General features: G+C 23.3%; 1 protein-coding gene and 1 pseudogene across 2 annotated transcripts; both read right to left on the reverse strand.

The window, feature by feature from the left end:
* Positions 1–921: 921 nt before the first annotated feature.
* PADL01_0028900 lies at positions 922–2,031 on the reverse strand (annotated as a pseudogene). Its single transcript is given in 3 exon segments — positions 922–1,391; positions 1,406–1,712; positions 1,726–2,031. Coding segments are annotated over 3 exon segments (1,083 nt in total).
* A 6,116-nt stretch (positions 2,032–8,147) lies between these two features.
* On the reverse strand, positions 8,148–11,924 carry PADL01_0029000 (erythrocyte membrane protein 1, PfEMP1, putative; the record flags this gene model as incomplete). Its single annotated transcript, XM_028680527.1, has 4 exons — positions 8,148–8,150; positions 8,266–10,667; positions 10,780–11,334; positions 11,429–11,924. The coding sequence occupies 4 exons, from the start codon at positions 11,922–11,924 to the stop codon at positions 8,148–8,150; spliced, it is 3,456 nt and encodes a 1,151-aa protein (XP_028541305.1).
* Positions 11,925–12,465: the final 541 nt, after the last annotated feature.

Genomic DNA, 12,465 nt, shown 5'->3' on the forward strand with positions numbered 1-12,465 from the left:
TAAACAAAAGAAATAAACTGTGTGAAATTGAATGAAAAATTATATTAGTCGTAGGTGTTATTCGTTAATATTTATTTTTTTTATATATAAATGTATTTATATAATAAATAAAAATATATTTTGATCCTATTAAAAATAATACAAAATTATTGTTAAATATAACGCCCATATATATAATGAACAAATATAAATTTAATAATATCTATGTAGTTGTTACTTTATAATATTGAACGATCGGTTATTTATTGCCATATTATTACATAATGTATATTTTTAAAGTGTGATAAAAAATTTATTTTAACATATTTGTTATTAATTTATATAAATTATCAAATTTTTTTTTATGAAATTCTTTTTAAAATTATAAAAACAAAGAATATTTTGTACCTTAATGGTTTCTTTTCTTTTTTTCTTTATAAAATAAAATATAAATATATATATATTACATTATTTTTTATATAATATATATCTCCACAAAAAAAAATTAATTTATTATACACACATATATATATATATATATAATACAAATATTTCATCTTTAATAAAATTATTTTGTGCATATCATATATGTAATGAAACACAAAATATAATTAAAATGTTTAACTATATTATTCAAAAAAACATAAATTAAAATTTATATAAAATATATATATATAATATTTGTAAATTATTATATGTCACTATACATAAATAAAAAAAAAAAAAATAATAAATAATGTTCAAATCAATTTAATTAATGAATTAAAAACCATTATACTTTTTTTTTTTTTTTTTTAAAATGAATTTTAATAAATATTTTTTTTAAAACACACAAACAAATTTAATATATATATATATATTATACGGATTAATTATTTTATTAAAATTAGGATTTATATATCTTCGGTCACATATATATCCAAGAAATATATCCAATTTTTATCATAATAAATTTTCATCACCACTATTTTCGAACGAATCCATATCATCCAAATAAGCATATCTATTAGTACCACTCATATCCATATTAGATCTAGGGATATCATCACTACTTATTTCTATAGAAAGGTTGGTATTCAACAATTTATGTGTAGTGTGGACGTTTTCCACAGGTATATTATTATCCGGTTTGTTTTTCCACTGGTTCAACGTATCACGTTGTATATTCCACTGGTTATTTCTATGCCTCTCTAACCATTTATCAAACAATTCTATTTGATTTAGTATAGGATCACCACTTATTGGTTTTGCAACTTTATTTGTTGTTGTATTTTTTGGATGTTTTGTTCCAAATAATTCGTTTTCTTTTCGTTTTAACAACTCATCATATATATCAATATGTTGATCATTATTTAACGAATCATTAATTAGATCAATTCCAGAATATTTGTCGTTTGATGTAACATATTTTGGATAATCTGTAGTATTAGTTCTAATATTTTTGGTATATTCCAATTAATATTATAAGTAATATCTTGTCCAATATTATCAAGAAATCTATCTTGAATGGATGTAATAAAAGGTTTTTCTTCCATACTACTATCAACAATGTTAGTTTGTGTATCCATATAGATATTATCATCAATGGTATTTTCATTAGGTAAATCCTTTGGTATGATTTCTAAATATTGTGAAATAAAATCATGTTTCAATTGATTCCATTCCACATCTGTAAGTTTATTGATGGGTGTATCATTATTATCCTCCATATTATTATCAATATGTATATTTTCTGCATCATATGTTTTTGCTTGGTTTCAAAACAACTTCAATTAAAGTTTTATATTTAGGTGATTTATATGGATATATATCATTGATATCAATCTCTTCATATTCACTTTCAGAAGATGAAGTAATATCAGATGTATCAGTTGTTACCACATAGTTATCACTATCATTATCATTTTCCACATATATGTATGTTCGTCCAGCGTAACGGTCACTTTTGTATGGTATGTATCTATTCGTTGATGTTTTTGTCGGCATCGCCTCATCATTTTGGGGTATATTAAGCACACGAAAAATATCCGTAGGTGCAGTTGGTGTTTTTTTCTACAAAAAAAAAATATATGTATATGTAGGTTTAGATATATATATATGTATATGTGTGTGGGTTTAGGTATATATGTATTGGGATATATATATGTATGTTTGGGTATATATATATATGTATGTATGTAAATAAATATAGGTAATTTTTTTTTTTTTTTCATTTTTTATTTTAACTTCATTTTCTATCATAAAATTTCTCATATTTTTATTTTAACTGAATTTTTTTCTCATTATTTTTATTTAAATGAATTGTTTTTATATTTTTTTTTGATAAAATTTATCATTTTGTATTTTAGCTGCATTTTTCATTTCATCATTTTTATTTTAATGATTTTTACATTTATTTTTTTTGATAAAATTTCTCATTTTTTAACTAAATTCTTTTTTATATTTTTATTTAACTAAATTTTATTTTCAATTTTTTTTCTAATAAATTTCACATTTTTTATTTTAACTAAATTTTTTTATATATATATATATATTTTTTTTTTTTTTTTTTTTTTTTTTTTTATTAAAATTATTTTTTCAATTGTTTTTTTTCTAAGTGAATTTTTTTTTATATTTTAACTCAATTTTATTTTTATTTAAAAAAATTTTCATTTTTATTTTTATTTTGAAATGTGTGAAATTTTTTTTTCTCTCTTATTTTTAATATATTCTTTTTTTTTTTCTATGTTAATAATATTTTTTTTTCATTATTTTAACTTTATTCTATATATATATAATTTATTTCTCTTCATATATATATTAAAACACAAAAAAAAACCCACATATACATATACACATACACATATACCACACGTATATATACCACCCATATATACCACCCATATATACCACCACACGTATATATATATAACCACCACATGTATATATATACCACCACATATACCCCGCCCACGAAGATGTATATCCCCAGGGGGAGGGGGGCGCACAAATATTTATAAATATATATTTTGAATATATATATACATATACATATATGCACAATATAGGAACATATATGCATATATATACGCTTATATGTATATATAATGTGTATATATATGCGTTTATGTTTCTATATCATGTATATATGTATATGTATATATATATCCAAAATATATATATTTAGAGATATTTGTGTGTCCGGATATATATCTTCGTGGGGTATGTATATGTGTGGGGTATATATATATATGTGGGTATATATGTGTAGGGGTATATATATGTGTGGTGATATATGTGTTGGGTTTTATATATGTGTGAGTGGGGTATATATGTGTTGGGTTTTATATATAAATATATATAGGTTTTGGTATAATTATGTATGTATTGGTATATTTATTTATATATATAGATATATTTTTTTTTTCTTATTTTTTATTTTAACTTAATTATATATATATATATTTTTATTTTAACTTGATTTTTCTTTTCATCATTTTTTTTTAAATGAATTGTTTTTATATTTTTTTTTTTTTTGATAAAAGTTTTTCTCATTTTGTATTTTAACTGGATTTTTATTTCAATTGTTTTTTTTTTGGTATTTTAATTGGATTTTTATTTCAATGTTGTTTCTTTTTTTAAATTTTAAGATATTTTTATTTATTTTTTTTTTTTTTTTGATACAATTTCTCATTTTTTATTTTAACTGAATTTTTTTTTGTATATTTTTTCTAATAAAATATTTTCTCATTTTTTTATTTTAACTTAATTTTTGTGGATTTTTTTTATTTAAAATAATTTTCAATTTCACTTTTATATTGAAATCTGTGAAATATTTTTTTTTTCTCTCTCTGTTTCTTTTTTTTTTTTTATTTCAACAAATTTATTCCTATATATTCTTTTTTATTTGAATAAATTTTTTTATCAATATATTCCTTTTTTTTTGTATTTCAACAAATATATATCTATATATTCCTTTTATTTTAACATAATATTTTTATGTACATATTTCTTTTTTCAACAAATGTGTAACTATATATTCCTTTTATTTTAACATAATTTTTTTATCTATATAATTTCTTTTTTTTATTTCAACTAAATTGTTCCCATATATTTCTTTTTTTAACATAATCTCTCATCAATATAATTTCTTTTTAACGCAATTGTTGTTATATATTCCTTCTTTTTTATTTCAACAAATGTGTAACTATATATTCTATATTTTAACAAATTTTTTTAACTACATATTTTTTTCTTTATTTGAACAAATGTGTTCCCATATTTATTTATTTTTGAACAAATTTTTTATCTATATATTCCTTTTTAACAAATATATTCCTATGTAATTTTTATTTCACCAAATTTTTTTTATCTATATATTCCATTTTTTAAGAAATATGTTCCCATATATACTTTTCTATTTGAACAAAATTTTTTATCTGTATATTCCTTTCTTTTTTAATTTATTTCTGATAAAGTTTCTGTTTTTTTTGTCTTAATGAATTGTTTGTGTATTTGTTTTTATTTAAAAAAATATTTAATTTCATTTTTATTTTGAAATGTGTGAAATATATTTTTTTTTCTCTCTATCTTTTTTTTTTTTTTTTTATTTCAACTAAATTGTTCCCATATATTCTTTTTTATTTCATCAAATTTTTTTTAACTATATATTTCTTTTTTTTTTGTTTTATCAAATGTGTTTCCATATGTATTCAATTTTTTAATAAAGTTCTTTATATATATATAATCCTTTTTTTCTATTTCTAACAAATATGTTCTTATATATACTTATCATTTTAACAAATATATTTCTATATTCTTTTTTTTATTATTTCAACAAAATTGTTCTTATATATACTTTATATTTTAACATATTTATTTCCATATATTCCTTTTTTATATTTGAACAAAATTATTTCTATATATTCCTTTTTTTTTATTCCAATACAATTTATTCCCATATATTCTTTTCTATTTCAACATAATTTTTTTAACTATATATTCTTTTTATCTCAATAAATTTGTTCTTATATATACCATTTTTTTATTTCATCAAATTGTTATAACTATATATTCCTTTTTTTTATTTCAACAATTTTTATTAACTATATATTCTTTTTATCTCAATAAATTTGTTCTTATATATTCTTTTTTTTTATTTATTTAAACAAATATGTAACTATATATTCCTTTTATTTTAACATAATTTTTTTATCTATATAATTTCTTTTTTTTATTTCAAGTAAATTGTTCCCATATATTTATTTTTTTAACAAATATATATCAATATATTCCTTTTATTTTAACACAATTTTTTTTAACTATATATTCTTTTTATTTCAACTAAATTGTTCCCATATATTCTTTTTTATTTAACCAATTTTTTTTAACTATATATTTCTTTTTTTAACAAATATATTTCCATATATTGTTTTTTTTTGTTTTATGTAAATTTTTTTATCTGTATATTCTTTTTATCACAATAAATTTGTTCTTATATATTTCTTTTTATTATTTTAACAAATATGTTCCCATATATTCTTTTTTATTTCAACATAATTTTTTTTCTATATAATTTCTTTTTAACACATTTGTTCCTATATATTAATTTTTTTAACACATTTGATCCTATATATTCTTTTCATTTGAACAAATTCTATTCCTATATATTCCTTTTTTTTATTTCAACAAATATATATCAATATATTCCTTTAATTTTAACACAATTGTTTTTATCTATATAATTTCTTTTTTTTTATTTCAAGTAAATTGTTCCCATATATTTATTTTTTTAACAAATATATATCAATATATTCCTTTAATTTTAACACAATTTGTTTAACTATATATTCTTTTTATCTCAATATATTTGTTCTTATATATTACTTTTTTATTTTTAAACAAATGTGTTCCTACATATACTTATCATTTCACCAAATTTATTTATCTATATATTCTTATTTTCTTAACAAATTTTTTTAACTATATATTCCTTTTATTTTAACAAATTTATTCCTATAATTACTTATTATTTCAACAAAATTGTTCCCATATATTTCGTTTTAATTTCACCAAATTTATTTATCTATATATTTCTGTTTTAACAAATTTTTTTTATCTATATATTCTTTTTTATTTCAACAAATTTTTTTGAACTATATATTTCTTTTTTTTTTATTTCACCAAATATGTTACTATGTATATAATTATTTTTTTAACAAATTGCTTTTTCCAATATATTCCTTTCTTTTTTAACAAATGTGTTACCATATATTCTTTTTTTTGTTTTATGTAATTTTTTTTATCTGTATATTCCTTTCTTTTTTAATTTATTTCTGATACAAAATTTTTTCTCATTTTTTTTTATCTTAATGAATTTTTTTTAATAAAATTTGTCATTATAATTTTGAAATGTGTTAAAATATTTTTTTTTTTCCTCTCTCTCTCTTTCTCTTTTTTGGTTTATTTAATTTCACCTAACTTGTTCCCATATATACTTATTATTTCACTAAATTTTTTTAACTATATATTTCTATTTCCAACAAATGTGTTCCTATATATAGGTTTTATTTCACAACATTTATTCCTATATATTCCTTTTTTTTTTATTTTAACAAATTTGTTACTATGTATATGTTTTTTCTATTTCTAATAAATTGTTCCCATATATTCCTTTTTATTTAACCAAATTTTTTTTCCCATATATTCTTTTTTATTTTAACAAATTTGTCACTATGTATATCTTTTTTTTATTTCAACTAAATTGTTCCCATATATTTCTTTTTTTTTATTTCAACAAATTTTGTTTCCATATATTCTTTATTTATTTTAACATATTTTTTTAACTATATATTTCTTTTTTATATTTCAACAAATTTATATCCATATATTTTTTTTTTTATTTCAACAAATTTATTTCTATATACTTTTCATTTTAACAGAATTGTTTCCATATATTTCTTTTTTTTCTTTCTACACATTTGTTTTCCTAGATATATTTTTTTTTTATTTTAAGAAATATATATCTATATAGTTTATATTTGAACAAATTTTTTTCCATATATTCCTTTTTTCTTTTTAACATATTTTTTTAATTATATATTCCTTTTATTTTAACATAATTTTTTTTACTATATATTTCTTTTTTTATTTCAAACAAATTATGTTCCCATATTTACTTATTTTTGAACAAATTTTTATCTATATATTTCTTTTTAACAAATATATTCCTATGTAATTTTTATTTCACCAAATTTTTTTTATCTATATATTTCATTTTTTAACAAATATGTTTCCATATATTCCTTTTTTCTTTTTAACATAATTTTTTTAACTATATATTCCTTTAATTTTAACGTAATTTTTTTAACTATATATTCTTTTTATCTGAATAAATTTGTTCTTATATATTTCTTTTTTTTATTTCAACAAATGTGTAACTATATATTCGATTTTTTAACAAATTTTTTTAACTATATATTCCTTTTTATTTATTTTAACTAAATTTTTCCCATATATTCTTTTTTATTTCATCAAATTTTTTTAAGTATATATTCCTTTTTTTTTTTTTTAATTATTTTCTCATAAAGTTTTTTCTCATTTTTTATTTTATTTGACCAAATTTTTTTAACTATATATTCCTTTTTTTTTTTTTAATTATTTTCTCATACAGTATGTTCTCATTTTTTATTTTATTTTAAGTGAATTTTTTTTTTTGTGTATATTTCTTTTACATAACATTTCTCATTCTTTTATTTTAACTGAATTTTTTTTTTGTATTCTGTTTTTCTAATAAAGTATGTTCTCATTTTTTTATTTTAATTTAATTTTTTTTTGTGTATATTTTTTTTACATAACATTTCTCATTTTTTTTACTTTAACTGAATTTTTTTTTGTGTATTTTTTTTTTCATAAAATTTCTCTTATTTTTATTTTAATTAAATTTTTATTTACTTATTTATTTATTAAAAAATTTCTCATTTTTTATTTATATTTTGAAATTTTTCTGAAATTATTTTATCTCTTTTTTATTTTTTATTTATATTTTTAAAATTTTTCTGAAATGTTTTTTTTCATCTATATATATATTTCTTTTTTTCTTTCAACAAATTTATTCCCATATATTTATTATTTCATCAAATATATTCCAATATATACCTTATATATATATATATCTATTTTCTATTTTCTTACTATATTTCAATATATAAATACATATATATAAAACACATATATATCCACATATAAAAACCCACACATACACACATATACAAAAAACACACATACAACCACACATATAACTCTTACCTTCAAATAAAACAATAAAGCAATAGAACCCAACACAAAACTTATCCCCACAGGGGGAAGGGTAGATGTCACCAGGTTATTGGGGGTTTTACCACTAGATGGGGGGGTTATTGGTGATTGGGGGTTTTTTTGTCCACCGTTTGATCCTGGGTCTTGCGGGTTTGATGGTGACGTGTTACTACTTGATGATGATGAACCATCACTGGAGGGCTCAATGAATTTTATGAGTTTATCCCAAAGTTTTGTTGCCACAGCTTTTCCAGCTCCTATTCCAGTTCCTAATCCAATTACTGTAGTTGGAACACCATACTCCAATCCTTTAGAAATTATATCTGGAGCAGTTTCAATAGCTCCTAATGTTCCAATATACCCTCCAATACCAGCAATAGCCGCAGGAGCCAAAACATAATTTTTTATTAGATCCAACCAATTATCAGAATTAGGAGTATTAGAAGCAGGAAGACTAGCATCAGGATCAGCTTTTGATGTTGCTCCCGCCTGACCATTATCAACAACTTTACCACTAGGTGAGGTACTCGATGAAGTCCCCTGTGAAGACGAGGAACTGGTTTGAGACGTATCAACCTGTGAAGACTGTGGTTGACCCGCAGCACCAGGATCAGCTGGGGGCCCACTAGGTGAGGCAGGAGTAACTTGAATGCCACCTTGTCCTCCTCCTGGATTTATTTTAGTAACTGTTCCTCCTTGACAAAGTCCCCCATCCCCCTGCTTCCCAGCATCAAGTCCGTGAACACAATTTTGAGCAGGTTTTGGTGATGTCTTTGATGATCCTGATCGTCCCTGTCCAGGTCCCACTCCAGGTACTTTTCCCGGTTGTTGCGAATTGTGTGACCCCTGATCCTTTGGTTTTTGTGCCGCCGGCGTACAAACACACTGGTCATTAAATTTATGTGGGTAATTTCTAAACGCATAATCAGTATCTTTACCACCACTATTTTTATCAAAATTTTTTTGTTCTTTACATTCACTTATGAATCCTTCTTGTTTCAAATACCCACCAGCAGTAGCATAAGTGGTGTCACCAGTATGTGGTTTTAGGTATGTGACCACGGGATCTTCTTGTGTAGATTTGGTAGTGGCACCACTTATTTGGTTGTATAATTTTTGGTATTTTTCTTTTTGTTGGTTCCACTGATTTTCCCATTTTTGTATTTCCGTTTTATATGCTTGGCACTTCTGTTTACAATTGTCACAATTCTTACATGTTACACTACCACCAGCACCATTAACGACACTACAGTTACTGCACTGTGTCTGTACGTCCGTATAGTGTTTTTTCTGTGTGACACAATAGTGTTCCCCCCATTCGGTCATCCAGCGGAGGAATTGGGGTCGAGCCACAAACGTGGGTAAATCTACGCCACTGGGATCACTAAAATTCACTTTATCGTAGTTGTTTTTGTCGTTGTTTTTTAAAGCCTCGCGTATACCTGTGTCCACAGTACTACCATTGTATGATAGTGAACATACCATAGCTTCCCAAACTTCCGACTCAACACTTTTCCACCAGGATGAGGGGTCTTGTTGGGGGGGTTGGACACTTGGTTTAAGAATTTTATCTATTTTTGTTCTTGCCTTCTGCACATCACCAATTTTATTACCTATATCTTTTCCTGTTATTAAATCTTTAAAATCACCTAACGTGTAGAACATCATTCGTAAAAAATCAGGAGGAATTGTTCCTTTTTTTAATTCCTCATTTGGTTTGCGGTTTTCTTTTTCTTTATCCTTTTTGTATTGTTCCCATAAAAAATATGTTTCTAGTGAAGCAGATTTGATAACAGCTTCTTTCAATTCATCTGGTGAAGTTATATTTTGTATTTGACTAAGTTCTGTTAAATACTTTATGCACATTTTTTGTCTTCTAGGAGGCATACACTCACCTTTTCCAGATACTGGACTGTTCCTTGTTCCACCACAATCCCAGTTTACTTTATCTTTTGAATTGCAAGGGTTTTTTCCATTTCCTATATTTATGTTTTTATTGTCCCTAATATATTGATCAATTTTACACTCCGATGCCGCTGGTGCTTGTGGTTTTTGTTGGCTACACGGACATTTGTCTTTCACTATATCTGGTGTTTCCTCCAAAGATTTGGGGGTATCATCAGTGGCAGACAACGACACATCACTCATACAATTACAATCATTGGTACCACTAGGTTTACTATTTTGACACGCTGTTTTTAACGATTTGTCCAAATATTCTCGAGCATTTTGTGACGTTGATGCCACAGGATGGGTAGTGTATTGTTTTTTTGTGGTATCATCATCAAATTTTTTTTTCTGATCATCATATTGTTTCTTCCATCCTTCAATAAATGTTTTATAATGATCACATGCTGTTTTACACGTGGAACAATCCTTACATTGTCCATTACCTACACAGTTACTACAAGCGGTTTCCAATTTCTCCTTTTCCACGTGGTGTTTTTTACAGTAGTCTTCCCCCCCATTCGGCAAACCATCTCAAAAACTGCAAGTGGTTGCCACTAGGGCGATCGGTACCAAGGGGGTATTCGGTCTCACTAGGTATAGTGGTACACTTTGCTAGGTCGTCAACACTAGGTTTAGGTTTAGTACCACTAGGACTTCCTTCATCTCTACTTTTTTTATATCCACATTTCATTGCTTCCCAAACACATTGTTGGTTTTGTGTCCACCAGGTTTGACGTTCCTGACTACCAGGTTTAGCACCTTTTTGATCATATACTTTTTCAAAAATTCCACTCAAATTTTTTTCGGTACCTTTATCTGGTGGTTCTAAATTATCAGTTCCTAATATTGTATCTCTTAAATCAAGAAAACTATATTTTAAAGCATTACAAGGTAAAACGTCATAATTATATTTTTTTGCTTCTTCTTCTTTTCCTTCTTTGTTTTTTTTATCTTTATAATATTCTCCTAAATTAAATCCTTCAATTGCAGCTAGTTTTATCAAATGTTCGAACAATTTATCTTGATCTTTAACATCATTAACAGAACCATCAAGTCCTTTAAAACATATTTTTTGTTTTCTAGGGGGTATATATACATTTTCAGATAAATCTTTGCTCAAATGGTTATAATCTCCCTTAGTGTTGTCCCATTTGATTTTACCCTCTTCAGCTGTTTTTTTTTAATCCTTTACAATTATCGTTACCTGAAATGTTTTTATATTTGTCCTCCTGTTCAATATATTTTTTGTACAAATTTTCACTTCCTTCATCACACTTTTCATCACAAAACAAAAAGATATTTTTATTTGTAGTAGAATTAGTCCCACCTTTATTTTGAATTTTATCTAAAACATCTTTTGTTAATTCTTCTATACATTTCTTACATTTTCCTCTGTATGGTTTATATTGATCGTCTTTTTTCTTAAAAACATTATTAAGATCTGCATGTTCACATACCTTTGCGTAGTGTTCTATAAATTCATTAGGTTTTTTGCTTGTTTTTTTCATATATTCCACGATTTTTTCCCTTACTATTTTTGTATTCCTCTTTATATTTATCTTTTTGTCCATTCCACTCATTTTTTTAGTTAGTAACCATTTATGATATTTTGCACATTCTTTCTGACATGGGGGACAGGTGGCACCATTACATATACTGTTACATTGTTTTTTTATACATATATTGTCCAACTGCGTCATATAGTGTTGTTTCTGTTCACAAAAGTTTTCGCCCCATTCGATGAACCAACGCAAAAACTGCAAGTGGTTGTCACTATATATATGTGTTACCACAATATATGTGTAGTACCACTATATATATGTGTTACCACTATATGTTTATACCACTATATATGTATATATATATATATTTTGTGGGTAGTTATTTTTAATATTTTATGTTACGTTATATAATAATTAATTATTTTTATTTTATTTTTGGTATACATAGACATTTCATAATGTAATTACATGATATTATACCTTAGGTTTTCTTTTTTTATAGATTTTCTTTTTTTATACGTATATATATATATAGAACTTCAAATAATTCAATTTGTATGAAATGGAACTTAGGAAATTAATAAACGTCATTTTTTTAGGATAATGATACCTATTTGTGTATTTGATTTCATGATTTTCAACATTTAAGGTTTCTACACTATTTTTTTGACGTTTGTGTGTTTTTATTTTGGATGTATTTGATTTTTGTAGGTTTTTTGTTTTTCATATTTTGATTTTT

This window comes from Plasmodium sp. gorilla clade G2, assembly GCF_900097015.1.
Source record: "Plasmodium sp. gorilla clade G2 genome assembly, contig: PADLG01_00_43, whole genome shotgun sequence".
In the NCBI taxonomy this organism is placed as follows: domain Eukaryota; phylum Apicomplexa; class Aconoidasida; order Haemosporida; family Plasmodiidae; genus Plasmodium; species Plasmodium adleri (nom. inval.).